The sequence below is a fragment of the Hypanus sabinus genome, chromosome 12 (assembly GCF_030144855.1).
Source record: "Hypanus sabinus isolate sHypSab1 chromosome 12, sHypSab1.hap1, whole genome shotgun sequence".
NCBI lineage: Eukaryota > Metazoa > Chordata > Chondrichthyes > Myliobatiformes > Dasyatidae > Hypanus > Hypanus sabinus.
Window position 1 is genome coordinate 1983560 of NC_082717.1, and position 16024 is coordinate 1999583.

The 16024-nt window shown below is 45.4% G+C and overlaps 1 protein-coding gene across 1 annotated transcript in view; it reads left to right on the forward strand.

Annotated features, from left to right (window-relative positions):
* Positions 1-16024, forward strand: part of LOC132403305 (adenylate cyclase type 8-like) — a 191743-nt gene that overhangs the window by 62410 nt on the left and 113309 nt on the right. The window contains exons 9-10 of the mRNA XM_059986758.1: positions 3349-3449; positions 12210-12411. Of these exons, the coding sequence (XP_059842741.1) occupies positions 3349-3449; positions 12210-12411 (303 nt within the window). The remainder of the gene's footprint in view (positions 1-3348; positions 3450-12209; positions 12412-16024) is intronic.

Consider the following 16024-nt stretch of genomic DNA (forward strand, 5'->3'; position numbering starts at 1 on the left):
ATATCACTATCAGTGTTGTCTTCCTTCCCCTATCATCAACACTACCCTCACCAACATCTCTTCCCTCCTCCGCACTTTCTGCTTTCCACAGGGATTGTTCCCTATATGATTCTCTGGTCTATCTGTCCTTCCTGGTACTTATCCTTACAAACGGAACAAGTGCCATGCCCACTACCATATAGGACCCCAGACAATCCAAGCATCACTTCCCCTGTTGGGGTCATCTACTGTATCCGGTGCTCTTGGTGTGGCCTCTTGTATATCGGTGAGGCCCGATGTAGATTTGGAGACCGCTTTGCCGAGTCCCTATTCTTCATCTGCCAGAGAAAGCGGGATATCCCAGTGGCCACCATTTTAATTTCACTTCCCATTCCCATTTCAATATGCCAATCCATGGCCTCCTCTACCGCCTTGATGTGGGTCCACAGGTTGGAGGAGCAACACCTTACCTTCTGTCTGGTTAGCTTCCAACCTAATAGCATGGACATCATTTTCTCAAATTTCGGATAATTGCCACCCACCCTTCACTATTCCCCCATTCCCGTATCCTCTCTCACTTTATCTCCTTACCTGCCCATCACCTCACTCTGGTGCTCCCCCACTTCCCATGCTCTTCCACTCCCTCCAGTCAGATTCTCCCTTCTCCAGCCCTGTACCTCTTTCACCAATCAACTTCCAGCACTTTACTTCACTCCTGCCTTCCCTCCCCGTTTCATCTGTCACTTAACCACCTTGTACATCTTCCATCACCTTCCTCCTCTGCCCCTCCCCACCTTCCTCCTCTATCCCTCTGCCCTGCCTTGTCACCTTCCTCCTCTGTCCCTCTGCACATCCCCATCACCTTCCTCCTCTGTCCCTCTGCCCCTCCCCGTCACCTTCCTCCTCTATCCCTCTGCCCCTCACCATCACCTTCCTCCTCTGTCCCTCTGCCCCTCCCCGTCACCTTCCTCCTCTATCCCTCTGCCCCGCCTTGTCACCTTCCTCCTCTGTCCCTCTGCACATCCCCGTCACCTTCCTCCTCTGCCTTCTCATCTTTTTGGGTGTCAGCCTGAAACGTTGACTGCTTACTCTTTCCCATAGATGCTGAGTTTGATGTGTGTTTCTTGGATTTACAGAGCCTGCTGGTTTTCTCGTGTTTATGTAGAGCAGGTTGAGATCAAGACAGAGATGATAAGTCTCTTAAAGAGAATTCAAGTGGATGTCTCCAGGGCCTGTTGGAATCAATGTCAGGGTATTGTGAGAGGTGAGGGAGGAGATTTTTGGGCCCTTTACAAAGATCTTTGTGTCCACTCTGTGAGGTCCCAGAGGACTAGAGAGCAGACAATGTCATTCATATGTTTAAGAAGGCCTTCTTATTCTGACAGCTTTCCCCTTCCTTCCCAGTCCAAATGAAGGGTCTTGACCCAAACGTTATCTGTTCATTCCTCTCCAGAGATGACCTGCCGAGTTCCTCCAGTGTTTTGTATCCATTGCTGTGCATTTCAATCATCTGTCAAATTGTTGTTTTTTATAATGCACGAAATGACAGGCTGATGTGCCTCACATCAGTGCTAGGGAAGCTATTGGACAGGATTTTTCGGGGTAGGAGTTGCTTACATGTGGAAAAGCATGGTCTAACTAGAGACAGTCCTCATGGCTTAGTGTAAGACCAGTAAGAAAACTTACTGATGACGATAGGGTCGTGGATGTTGTCAATGCTGTTCACAGTATGCCAGTGTTTCTTGGTGCATTGTCTTAACTGATTTACTGTGTCTACTTTTATATGGATGATAGAAAAATAAAGGGACATGTAGGAGGGAAGGGTTAGATTGATGTTGGAGTGGATTAAAAGATCTGCACAACATTGTAAGCTGAAGAGTCTGAACTGTACTATACTGTTCTGTGTTCTATGGTTGAGCACCATGGATTCCAGTTAACTGGGACACATCGCCTCAGTACATTCTGGCCCAATTAAGCAGTTGTTTCAATTGGCCAAAGTTTCAAGGAAGTAGTTAAAAAGCTATAACAAAGATAAAATGCGTAACAAATTCTGCATTTACAGTCCTGTGCAAAAGCCTTAGGTACGTATATATAACGAACATGCCTAAGACTTTTGCACAGTACCGTTTTCGTCAATGTGGAGCAGAGAGCAAGTTTGTAAATCTGGTGGGAGCAAATAATGCTAGGAATGGTAGGGTGGAGTGCCACAGGAGGAGTGTGGGACAAGTGGCAGAGGCAGGGGGTGGCACAGGAGCAGACACACCCAGCCTTGAGACACCAGGCAAGGCAAGGCAATACTAAAGAATTGGTTTATTGATCATTACAAAATGTCTATCTGGTGCTTCCCACTTCCTCCCCTCTTTCTTCCCCTTTTACCAAACAAGATTCCTCACTTCCTGCCCCCTTCCCACTCTCAGTTCACAATAGAGACCCATGTCAGAAATAGGTTTATCATCACTCACAAGTGTCATGAAACTTTTTTTTGCAGCAGCAGTACAGTGCAACACTTAAAATTAGTACAGTACTATGCAAAAGTCTTAAGCACCCTAACTATATTATTATGCCTAAGACTTTTGCACAATACTGTAAATGAAATACAAAACAAATTATAACACTAGGAATATTTCTACAGGACTATAAAATTGTGTATTAGTTCCTAATAATTATTGATAGATGAATTAATCCAGTGTACCTTGCTGCATTCTTTTGATTGACTGTAAATGAACAAAATCAGTGCAGACACCTAGACACCTAGCCTTCATACAATGCTATTGATGACTGCATCATCCAAATCTTCATTTTCACTGTAACATTCAAGATGATGGTTGATACCTTCAAATTCTATGTAGTTTCTAACTTGTTGAAGTAGTGAAATAGTTTCATTTCACTCCGACCATATCTGGCATTTTTGGCCTGAATGCTTGAAACTGCAGTGAGCAAAAGAGTTCAAAATTGTCTTACTGTTTTTTTCTTGCTAACCATCAGTGACAAAAATCACTGCATTTTGAATATAAACTCATGCAGTTGATACTGTTTAAACACTGTTTGCTCTAAATATGCTGTCTAAAGTGCAAGCGTCTGAAGCTATTAAAAACTGTTCAGCAAGTCAGTGTCCCAAATAAATGAAGGGAGTCGCAGCTATTTTCTCAATTAGTTTTTGCTCTTTGAGAGTTGCTGAAAGTAAGTGGCTGCCCCAATTAACTGGAATGCACTGTATTTTCTGGGTAGTTTCCAGAATTGGTGTGCAGAAAGGGGGCGGGCGGGGGTAGTGAAGTAGTGGTCTGAAGTGTTCTGAGAGCTCCTGACCTGTCAATCTGAATCACCGCTGCCCTCCCTGCGTATTCACTGGCCTCTCTTTCCCACACACAGTATCGCAGGATCCGAGATGATGTGTTCACCTCCAGCATGGCCTGTACCCTCCTCATGCTGCTGTTTACCATTGCCGTACAGAGTTTGTTTACAGTGCCCGAGTGAGTATCAGAGGCACACACAGGCCTACCGAGACGCATCCCGTGGGACAGACAGGCAGCAAATAAAGAACTGTGGTGGAGTGTGCCTGTGCGAGGGGGCGGGGGGGGGGGGGGAGGGATGGCATGGTAAGGAGAGGAAAGTTATACTGGTATGGGGAGGGAAGAAGGAAAGTCCATTATACCATGAGATACAGAAGCAGAATTAGGCCATTTGGCCCATCGAATCTGCTTTACCATTTCATCATGCTGATCCAATTTTCCTCTTATCCCCAATCTCCTGCCTCCACCCCCCCCCCCCCCCCATATCCCTTCATGCCCTGACCAATCAGGAATCTATCACCTCTTCCTTAAATATACATAAAAACAGCCTCCACAGCTCCTCTAGCAATGAATTCCACAAATTAGCCAGTGTTCGGCTAAAGACATTCCTCCTCATCTCTGTTCTGAATTGATATCCCTCTATTCTGAGGCTGTGTCCTTTAACCTTAGACTCTCCCACCAGAGGAAACATCTTCTCCAAATCCATTCTATCAAGGTCTTTCACAATTTGATAGCTTTCAAGAAACATAGAAGATAGGTGCAGGAGTAGGCCATTTGTCCCTTCGAGCCTGCACCATCATTCAGTATGATCATGGCTGATCATCTATCTCAGAACCCTGTATCTGCTTTCTCTCCATACCCCCTGATCCCTTTAGCCACAAGGGCCATATCTAACTTCCCCTTAAATATAGTCAATGAACCAGCCTCAACTGTTTACTGTGGCAGAGTGTTCCACAGATTCACCACTCTCTGTGTGAAGAAGTTTTTCCTCATCTCGGTCCTAAAAGGCTTCCCCTTTATCCTTAAACTGTGACCCCTCGTCCTGGACTTCCCCAACATCAGAAACAATCTTCCTGCATCTAGCCTGTCCAATCACTTTAGAATTTTATACGTTTCAGTAAGATCCCCCCTCAATCTTCTAAATTCCAGTGAGTATAAGCCAAGTCAATCCAGTCTTTCTTCATATAAAAGTCCTGCCATCCCAGGAATTAATCTGGTGAACCTTCTCTGTACTCCCTCTATCACAAGAATGTATTTCCTCAGATTAGGGGACCAAAACTGCACACAATACTCTAGATGTAGTCTCACAAAGGCCTTGTACAACTGCAGTAGAACCTCCCTGCTCCTGTACTCAAATCCTTTTGCTATGAATGCCAACATACCATTTGCCTTTTTCACCACCTGCTGTACCTGCATGCCCACCTTCAATGACTGGTGTACAATGACACCCAGGTCTCGTTGCATCTCCCCTTTTCCTAATCGGCCACTGTTCAGATAATAATCTGTTTTCCTGTTCTTGCAACCAAAATGGATAACCTCACATTTATCCACATTAAATTGCATCTGCCATGAATTTGCCCACTCACCTAACCTAACCAAGTCACCCTGCATCCTCTTAGCATCCTCCTCACAGCTAACACCGCCGCCCAGCTTCGTGTCATCCGCAAACCTGGAGTTGCTGCATTTAATTCCCCTGTCTAAATCATTAATATATATTATAAACAACTGGGGTCCCAGCACTGAGCCTTGTGGTACCCCACTAGTCACTGCCTGCCATTCTGAAAAGGTCCCGTTTACTCCCACTCTTTGCTTCCTGTCTGCCAACCAATTCTCTATCTGCATCAATATCATACCCCCCAGACCGTGTGCTTTAAGTTTGCACACTAACCTGTGTGGGACCTTTTCAAAAGCCTTTTGAAAATCTAACTATACCACATCCACTGGCTCGCCCCTATCCACTCTACTAGTTACATCCTCAAAAAATTCTATAAGATTCGTCAGATATCATTTTCCTTTCACAAATCCATGCTGACTTTGTCTGATGATTTCACCTCTTTCCAAATGTGCTGTTATCACATCTTTGATAACCGACTCTAGCATTTTCCCCACCACCAATGTCAGACTAACCGGTCTATAATTCCCCGGTTTTTCTCTCCCTTTTTTTAAAAAGTGAAGTTACATTAGCCACCCTCCAATCCTCAGGAACTAATCCAGAATCTAAGGAGTTTTGAAAAATTATCACTAATGCATCCACTATTTCTTGGGCTACATCCTTAAGCACTCTGGGACGCAGACCATCTGGCCCTGGGGATTTATCTGCCTTAAATCCCTTCAATTTACCTAACACCACTTCCCTACTAACATGTATTTCCCTCAGTTCCTCCATCTCACTAGACCCTCGGTCCCTAGTGTTTCCAGAAGATTATTTATGTCCTCCTTAGTGAAGACAGAACCAATGTAGTTATTCAATTGGTCTGCCATGTCCTTGTTCTCTATGATCAATTCACCTGTTTCTGACTGTAAGGGACCTACATTTGTCTTGACCAATCTTTTTTTTCCACATATCTATAAAAACTTTTACAGTCAGTTTTTATGTTCCCTGCCAGCTTTCTCTCATAATCTTTTTTCCCTTTCCTAATTAAGCCCTTTGTCCTCGTTTGCTGGTCTCTGAATTTCTCCCAGTCCTCAGGTGTGCCGCTTTTTTTTGCTTATTTATATGTTTCTTCTTTGGACTTGATACTATCCCTTATTTCCCTTGTCAGCCATGGGTGCACTATCTTCCCTGGTTTATTCTTTTGCCAAACTGGGATGAACAATTGTTGTAGTTCATCCATGCATTCTTTAAATGTTTGCCATTGCATATCCACCGTCAAACCTTTAAGTATCATTTGCCAGTCTATCTTAGCTAATTCACATCTCATACCTTCAAAGTTACCCTTCTTTAAGTTCAGAACCTTTGTTTCTGAATTAACTATGTCACTCTCCATCTTAATGAAGAGTTCCACCATATTATGGTCACTCTTACCCAAGGGGCCTCGCACGACAAGATTGCTAACTAACCCTTCCTCATTGCTTAATAACCAATCTAGAATGGCCTGCTCTCTAGTTGGTTCCTCGACATGTTGCTTCAGAAAACCATCCCACATACATTCCAAGAAATCCTCTTCCTCAGCACCCGTACCAATTTGGTTCACCCAATCTATATGTAGATTGAAGTCACCCATTATAACTATTGTTCCTTTTTTGCACGCATTTCTAATTTCCTGTTTAATGCCATCCCCAACCTCACTACTACTGTTAGGTGGCCTGTACACAACTCCCACCAGCATTTTCTGCCCCTTAGTGTTATGCAGCTCTACCCAAATCGATTCCACATCCTCCAGGATAATGTCCTTCCTTTCTATTGCGTTAATCTCCTCTCAAACCAGCAATGCTACCCCACCTCCTTTTCTTTTCTGTCTATCCCTCCTGAATATTGAATATCCCTGGATGTTGAGCTCCCATCCTTGGTCACCCTGGAGCCATGTCTCTGTGATCCCAACTGTATCATATTCATTAATAACTATCTGCACATTCAATTCATCCACCTTGTTACGAATGCTCCTCGCATTGACACACAAAGCCTTCAGGCTTGTTTTTACAACACTCTGAGCCCTTATACAATTATGTTGAAAAGTGGCCCTTTTTGCTTTTTGCTCTGGATTTGCCTGCCTGCCACTTTTACTTTTCACCTTACTACTTTTTGCTTCTACCCTCATTTTACACCCCTCTGTCTCTCTGTACTTGTTCTCATCCCCCTGCCACATTAGTTTAAAGCCTCCTGAACAGCAGTAGCAAATGCTCCCCCTTGGACATTGGTTCCAGTCCAGCCCAGGTGCAGACCGTCCTGTTTGTACCGGTCCTACCTCCCCCAGAACTGGTTCCAATGCCCCAGAAATATGAATACCTCCCCCTTGCACCATTTTTCAAGCCATGTATTCATCTGAAATATCCTCCTATTTCTACTCTGACTAACACATGGCACTGGTAGTAATCCAGAGATTGTGGTCCTACTTTTTAGTTTATCTCCTAACTCCCTAAATTCACTTTGTAGGACCTCATCCCATTATTTACCTATTGTTGGGATCTATGTGCACCACGACCACTGGCTGTTCACCCTCCCATTCCAGAATGTCCTGCAGCCGCTCAGAGACATCCTTGACCCTTGCACCAGGGAGGCAACATACCATCCTGGAGTCTCGTTTGCGGCCACAGAACCGCCTATCTATTCCCCTTACAATCGAATCCCCTATCGCTGTAGCTCTCCCACTCCTTTTCCTTCCCTCCTGTGCCGTAGAGCCGCCCATGGTGCCATGAACTCGGCTGCTGCTGCTTTCCCCTGATGAAGGTCCCTACTGGATTTCTGTTTAATCCTTAGGATTCTTCCAGGACTCAGGAAAGACAAGCAGTCTTAATTCCAAGATTCAGTTTATTTTAGAGTGCAAACAAACATACAATTATTAAGCAAACTAAATAAAGACAACAGAATAAATAAACAAACATGGCACCTTTGAAAATTCCATCACTTTTACAATAAGATAGGAATAAACTAGCTAAAAAGCTACATAATTAAAGCAATGACATCACATGGGTACTGTGCTTATACTTACCAGTGAAAGATGAGAAGAGATTGTAGCTGCTATTCCCCCTTCTGCCACTGAGTGGGGATGAACCACCACATACTGTGAAACATACACGAGTTTGTTAAAAAAATCTTATAATAAGTATCATTAAAAGCAAAATAGTGGGTATCAACATTCCCCCTCATTCTTTCAAGATAAGGGGCACACAAGGGACCCAGTGAGGCCTCACCAGTTCTTTATAAAGCCCCAGCATTACATCCTTGCCTTTATATTCTTGCCGTCTCAAAATGAAATCTAACGTTGCATTACTGTTGCTTCCTCACCACCATCTCAACCTGCAGATTAACCTGTAGGGAATCCTGCATGAGGAATATCAAGTCCCTTTGGCCCTCAGACTTCAGAATTTTCTCTTCATTTAGGATATAGTCTGCATTTTTATTTCTTCTACCAAAATGCCTGACATATACTTGCCAACACTGTATGCCATGTGCCACTTCTTTACCCATTCTCATCACTTGTTTAAGTCCCTCAGTAGCCTCTCTGCTTCCTCAACACTACCTACAACCCCACCTGTCTTCATATCACCCACCAACCCCATCATCCAAACCACTGATAGATAAGTTAATGAGTTACAACAACCCTGTGGAATGAAATGGTAGAGGCAGAAAGGTGGGAGATGAGGGATGCAGGAGGGAGGATGGAGAGGTGATTTGAGGAGGGATGTGGGGAGATATAAGAGGTGGGGGAGAGAAGAGGGAGAGATATGAGGGAGAGACAGTCCTGGGGAGGGGGAGGAGAGTTTGATTGAGGGAGGGTGGAAGAGGGGGAGGGTCAGGACGGGTGGGAGAGGGAGGAGAGACTGATGGGAGAGTACGAATGGGTAGGGAGGGAGGGAAGAGAGACATGATGGGGCATGGAGGGAGCAAGGGACCTGTGAGAGGTTGGAGAAACTAATGGGGGGTGAGGAGGAAGGGACTGGTGGGGTGGACAGGTAGAGAGGAGGGTTTGGGGGAGGATGGAGGGATTGGTGAGGTGGAGAAGTAGGGAGGAGGGACTGATGGGAGAGGGACAGACAGCTGGGGAGGGAGGAGGGACCAAATGAGGGAGCGAGGCAGAGAGGGGAGAGATATGATGGGTCATGGAGGGAGGGAGGAGAGACAAATGGAGGGTAGGGAGAAAGGGTCTGGTAGGGTAGAGAGGTAGGGAGGAGGGTCTAATAGTGGGGGGGAGGAAGGGATTGGTGGGGGAAAATGAGGGATGTGATTGAAGAAGGAGCAATGTGAGGAGTGAAGAGTCTGAAGGAGGAAGGGAGAAGGGCAGGATTTGTGGGGGAAGGAAGAGGGACTGATGGAGGAAGGGAGAAGGGCAGGATTTGTGGGGGAAGGAAGAGGGACTGATGAGGAAGGGAGAAGGGCAGGATTTGTGGGGGAAGGAAGAGGGACTGATGGAGGAAGGGAGAAGGGCAGGATTTGTGGGGGAAGGAAGAGGGACTGATGGAGGGAGAAGGGCAGGATTTGTGGGGGAAGGAAGAGGGACTGATGGAGGAAGGGAGAAGGGCAGGATTTGTGGGGGAAGGAAGAGGGACTGATGGAGGAAGGGAGAAGGGCAGGATTTGTGGGGGAAGGAAGAGGGACTGATGGAAGAAGGAAGAAGGGCAGGATTTGTGGGGGAAGGAAGAGAGTCTGATGGAGGAAGGGAGAAGGGCAGGATTTGTGGGGGAAGGAAGAGGGACTGATGGAGGAAGGGAGAAGGGCAGGATTTGTGGGGGAAGGAAGAGGGACTGATGGAGGAAGGGAGAAGGGCAGGATTTGTGGGGGAAGGAAGAGGGACTGATGGAAGAAGGGAGAAGGGCAGGATTTGTGGGGGAAGGAAGAGGGACTGATGGAGGAAGGGAGAAGGGCAGGATTTGTGGGGGAAGGAAGAGGGACTGAAGGAGGAAGGGAGAAGGGCAGGATTTGTGGGGGAAGGAAGAGGGACTGATGGAGGAAGGGAGAAGGGCAGGATTTGTGGGGGAAGGAAGAGGGACTGAAGGAGGAAGGGAGAAGGGCAGGATTTGTGGGGGAAGGAAGAGGGACTGATGGAGGAAGGAAGAAGGGCAGGATTTGTGGGGGAAGGAAGAGGGACTGATGGAGGAAGGGAGAAGGGCAGGATTTGTGGGGGAAGGAAGAGAGTCTGATGGAAGAAGGGAGAAGGGCAGGATTTGTGGGGGAAGGAAGAGGGACTGATGGAAGTAGGGAGAAGGGCAGGATTTGTGGGGGAAGGAAGAGGGACTGATGGAGGAAGGGAGAAGGGCAGGATTTGTGGGGGAAGGAAGAGGGACTGATGGAAGAAGGGAGAAGGGCAGGATTTGTGGGGGAAGGAAGAGGGACTGATGGAGGAAGGGAGAAGGGCAGGATTTGTGGGGGAAGGAAGAGGGACTGATGGAAGAAGGGAGAAGGGCAGGATTTGTGGGGGAAGGAAGAGGGACTGATGGAGGAAGGGAGAAGGGCAGGATTTGTGGGGGAAGGAAGAGGGACTGATGGAGGAAGGGAGAAGGGCAGGATTTGTGGGGGAAGGAAGAGGGACTGATGGAGGAAGGGAGAAGGGCAGGATTTGTGGGGGAAGGAAGAGAGTCTGATGGAAGAAGGGAGAAGGGCAGGATTTGTGGGGCAAGGAAGAGAGTCTGAAGGAGGAAGGGAGAAGGGCAGGATTTGTGGGGGAAGGAAGAGGGACTGATGGAGGAAGGGAGAAGGGCAGGATTTGTGGGGGAAGGAAGAGAGTCTGATGGAAGAAGGGAGAAGGGCAGGATTTGTGGGGGAAGGAAGAGGGACTGATGGAAGAAGGGAGAAGGGCAGGATTTGTGGGGGAAGGAAGAGGGACTGATGGAGGAAGGGAGAAGGGCAGGATTTGTGGGGGAAGGAAGAGGGACTGATGGGTGAGAGAGAAGGAAGAGCCCTGAGAGGTGGAGGTAGGGAGGAGAGACTGGTGTTCGACGGTGGAGGAAGGGAATGGTGAGTGAGAAAGTGCTGCAAATTGATGGGGAGAGGCTGAAGGAAGGGACTGGTCTGCTTCCCTGTTACTTCTCCCTGCAACTGTCCACACTTCATAGCTGCCCTCTTCTCTCGTCCCTCCACTTCCTCCCTCTAAACCTTCCTTTCTCTTTCTCTTCCCTCCTCTCCCTACCTCTGCACCTTCCTTTCCCTTCCCTTTCTCTTCCCCTGTCCATTTACCCCCTTCCTTCCGTCCAGTTCCTCTCTCGTCTTTCGTCCCTGCCCTACCTGTTCTCCAAAAGTGAATCAACTCATTCCTTTGGATGTTTCACAGTCAGACCAACAACACCCACCATTACCTTTTACAGTGTCTCAGTTCATGACAAGATTTAGACCACAAGGCAAAGGAGCAGAACTAGGCTGTTCAGCCCATCAAATCTGCTGCACTGTTCCATCATGGCTGATTATTATCCCTCTCAACCCCATTCTCCTGCCTCTCCCTGTAAGGTTTAATGTCCTGTCAACCTCCGCTTTAAACTTGGCCTTCTCAACCGTCTGTGGCAATGAATTCCACAGATTCACCATCCAATGGCTAAAGAACTTCCTCTTCAGCTCTGTAATAGACAGACATCCTCATATTCTGAGGCTGTGCCCTCTGGTTCTAGACTCACCCACAATAGGAAACATCCTCTCCACATCCTCTCCAATTGTACAAGGCATCGGTAAGGCCGAATTTGGAGTATTGTGTATAGTTCTGGTCACCAAATTATAGGAAAGATGTCAACAAAATAGAGAGAGTACAGAGAAGATTTACTTGAATGTTACCTAGGTTTCAGCACCTAAGTTACAGGGAAAGGTTGAACAAGTTAGGTCTTTATTCTTTGGAGCATAGGAGGTTGAGGGGGGACTTGATAGATGTATTTAAAATTATGAGGGGGATAGTTGACGTGGATAGGCTTTTTCCATTGAGAGTAGGGGAGATTCAAACAAGAGGACATGATTTGAGAGTTGGGGGCAAAAGTTTAAGGGTAACACGAGGGGGAATTTCTTTACTCGGAGAGTGGTAGCTGTGTGGAATGAGCTTCTAGTAGAAGTGGTAGAGGCAGGTTCGGTATTGTCATTTAAAGTAAAATTGGATAGGTATATGGACAAGAAAGGAATGGAGAATTATGGGCTGTGCGGGCCAGTGGGATTAGGTGAGAGTAAGCATTTGACACGGACTTGAAGGGCCAAGATAGCCTGTTTCCGTGCTGTAATTGTTATATGGTTATACGGTTATTTCAGTCGATCTCAGCCTTTCTGCATTCAACAGGTTTTGCTCTCAAAACTTACTGCCCTTGTCTGCACAGGGAAGAGATGAGGCTCGGCCATTTCATCTGCATCGTGCTCATCCTCTGCTGGCTTCTGTGCTGCACCATGGCTGAGGGATTTGCCTGCCTCCCGAAGGCCATGCACGAATTGTGCTGTTGGATACAGGAGACATACAGTGTGCGGACCACCATCATGGTCTTCTCCATCTTGATTAATTTCATCTCATCCATTTATGACATGGTGAGTGAAAAACTCAACCTGGCACTTGAAAGTAGATTTATTATCAAAGTACGTATGTGCCTCCACACACAGCCCTGAGATCTCACTTCCTTGCGAGCAATCACAAGTGCAAAGAAAAACCATACACAACAAGACAGACAAACAATCAATGTGCAAAAGACACAAATAGTCCAAATACAAAAAGCCCCAAAATAATAATAACAGATAAGTCAGCAATAAATATTGAGAACATGAGATGAAGAGTCCTTGAAAATGAGTCTATGGGTTTTGGGAACAATTCAGTAATGGGGTGAGTGAAGTTATCCCATTTGGTTCAAGATTCTGATGGTTGAGGGGTAATAACTGTTCCTGAACCTGATGCTGTAAGTTCTGAGGCTCCTGTACCTCCCTCCTGATGTGAGAAGGCGGCAATGAGAGGGGAGCATGGCCTGGGTGCTGGGGCCCATAATGATGGATGCTGTAGCATTCTCCTTTCAAGGGTTCAAGAGCATTGGCACTGGACAGATTTAGACCATCACCCCAGAACTTGAGAGAGATTCTGCGGATGATGGAAATTGAGAGTAACACACACACAATGCTGGAGCAGCTCAGCAGATCAGGCAGCTTCAATGGAGGGGAATAAACAGTCAACGCTAGGTTGTACAAGTCAATGATACAGAGATAGGTGGAGGAGTGAGTGGGTAGTGTTGTGGATACAGAGAGCCTGCAGAGAGACTTAGATTGTTTAGGAGAATGGGCAAAGAAGTGGCAAATGAAATACAATGTTGGAGAGTGTAAGGTCATGCACTTTAGCAGAAGAAATAAACAAGCAGACTATTACTTAGATGGGGAGAGAATTCAAAATGCAGAGATGCAAAGGGATTTGGGAGTCCTTGTGCAAGATACTCTAGAGGTTTTTTTTTAACTTGACCTTTTCCGAATCCTTATTATTATCCTTAAATATTTTGACAGAGGAGCGGAGTTATTGACATTATTTGTTGTATCCGATGTAATATAACAGCCCAGCTTTGTTTAGATTAGTTTGTTTAGTTTAGTTTAATTTTCTTTTGATTTCTCCTTTAAATATTTTTATTCTTTATTTCTCCAAACAACAGAAAAAAATACAGCACATGCACAAAAAACCACGAGCATAACGAAATCAGATTAAGTATTGAGCAGCAAAATGGAGAATAATATAAAGGCAAAAGTAAACATACGCAGCAGAGGTGCACCGTGCCAAAAAAACCTCAGTCCTCAGCCTGTAAGAAAGTACAATACAGGGCCCCATATCCTTTCAAAGATGTCCCCTCTGTCCTCATTACATAGTCTCAGTCTCTCCAAATGTAAAGTATTTGCCAGTTCTCTCAGCCACTGTGGTAAACTAGGTATACCTGTCTGGACACGCCCCTCTGCTGACTGCTCCTGTGGCTCCTCCCACAGACCCCGGTATAAAGGAGGTTGGAGGCACTGTTCCTCCCTCAGTCTCCAGGATGTCTCTTGCTGCTAATAAAAGCCTATCGTTCACCTCCCGCCTCCGAGAGTTATTGATGGTGCATCAGCCACAGATCGTACATAGGCACAGAGTCCATTTTCCACATTTGCAGGATTAACTTCTTAGCAGTCACCATTCCAAACAATACAGCCATTTTTTCATACATATTGGCTGAAGATAGGGAACTTGTTGCTCCAAGGATGGCGATGAGCGGGTCCAGTTCCCACCACTTCCCATAAGCCTCAGAGAAACAGTGAAAAATACTTTTCCAGTATGCATAAAACTTACAACATGACCAGAATGAATGTGACAAGTTACTGTTCTCAGATTTACATCTATTACAAACTGGTGAAACATCAGGATAGAAGCTGTGCAACTTTTCTTTGCAATAATGGAGTCTATGTATTGTTTTAAACTGTATAAGTCTGTGTCTAACGTTGACCGAACAATCATGTATACTCTAAACACTCATCCCAGACCTCCTCTGTCAGTTCTATACCCAATTCATCCACCCATGCCTGTTTAAGACCTGCAGTTTTCACCCAAGCTCCATTATGTAGGATCTGATAAAAATAGGGTACGGCACAACGAGTAACCGGATCAAATTTATTTATTTCCTCCAGGGACTCATGTTTGTCTAAAACTTTGAAATTAGGTATATATTTCCTAACATAATCTCAAATTTGTAAATATCTAAAAAAAAACTAGATGCAGGGATATTGTAAACTGCTTGTAACTGTGCAAATGAGGCAAAGTTTCAGACAGACAGACATACTTTATTGATCCCGAGGGAAATCCCGAGGTTTCGTTACAGTCACACCAACCAAGAATAGTGTAGAAATATAGCAATATAAAACCATAAATAATTAAATAATAGTAAGTTAATTATGCCAAGAGGAAATAAGTCCAGGACCAGCCTATTGGCTCAGGGTGTCTGACACTCTGAGGGAGGAGTTGTAAAGTTTGATGGCCACAGGTAGGAATGACTTCCTATGATGCTCAGTGTTGCATCTCGGTGGAATGAGTCTCTGGCTGAATGTACTCCTGTGCCTAACCAGTACATTATGGAGTGGATGGGAGTCATTGTCCAAGATGGCATGCAACTTGGACAGCATCCTCTTTTCAGACACCACCGTCAGAGAGTCCAGTTCCACCCCCACAACATCACTGGCTTTACGAATGAGTTTGTTGATTCTGTTGGTGTCTGCTACCCTCGGCCTGCTGCCCCAGCACACAACAGCAAACATGATAGCACTGGCCACCACAGACTTGTAGAACATCCTCAGCATCATTCAGCAGATACCCATTAATATATAGGTCACCTACACTACAGATGCCACTCTGTTTCCAGGATGAAAAAACAGTATCATTCAGGCCAGGCAAAAAGGAATGATTTTCACAAATCGGAGTGTCAATATAAGTTTTTGGGGCTTTAATGTGTAGTTAAATCTGCTTCCAAATTCTTATAGTGCTGCCAACCACAAAGCTGTTACTAAAATGTGACTTATTAACTGCAGTGAGGCTATTAAGGAGAGCTGGTAAGGAAGTCTTCTTACAAAGCATTCGCTCTGTGAGTAACCATGCTGGGCACGAGTCTGAGGTAGAGGGCGGGCCTTTTTTCCAGCATGCAAGAATGGCAGCCCAGTAATACATTTTAACGTCTGGTAGGGCAAAACCACCTGCTTCCTTGGGCTTTTTAGTAATTCTAATGGCTTTATAATTCCAAATAAAGGGTATAATAATTGAATTCAATTGCTTAAAATATGACAGAGGAATAAAACATGGAATTGACTGGAAAAGGTAAAGAAATCGTGGCAGTACAATCATCTTGATTACATTAACCCTCCCCACCAAAGAAATTGGAAGTGTTTTCCAAAAGTCAATATTGCGTTTAACCTGTTCAACTTTGTTTCGCCAATTCAATTGCAAAAGGTCATCTGGGTTTTTTGTAATAGACACACCAAGATAGGAGAAATTATCATAAGTTATTTTAAAGGGAATAGACTGTAAATACTGTGTATTAACCACTGCAGTGACTGGCATTAGTTCACTCTTATCCCAATTAACAGAGAAACCTGAGAAACTACCAAAATTATTAATTAGAGTCAGAAGGGCAGGTATTGATGTTTGTGGGCTGGAGAT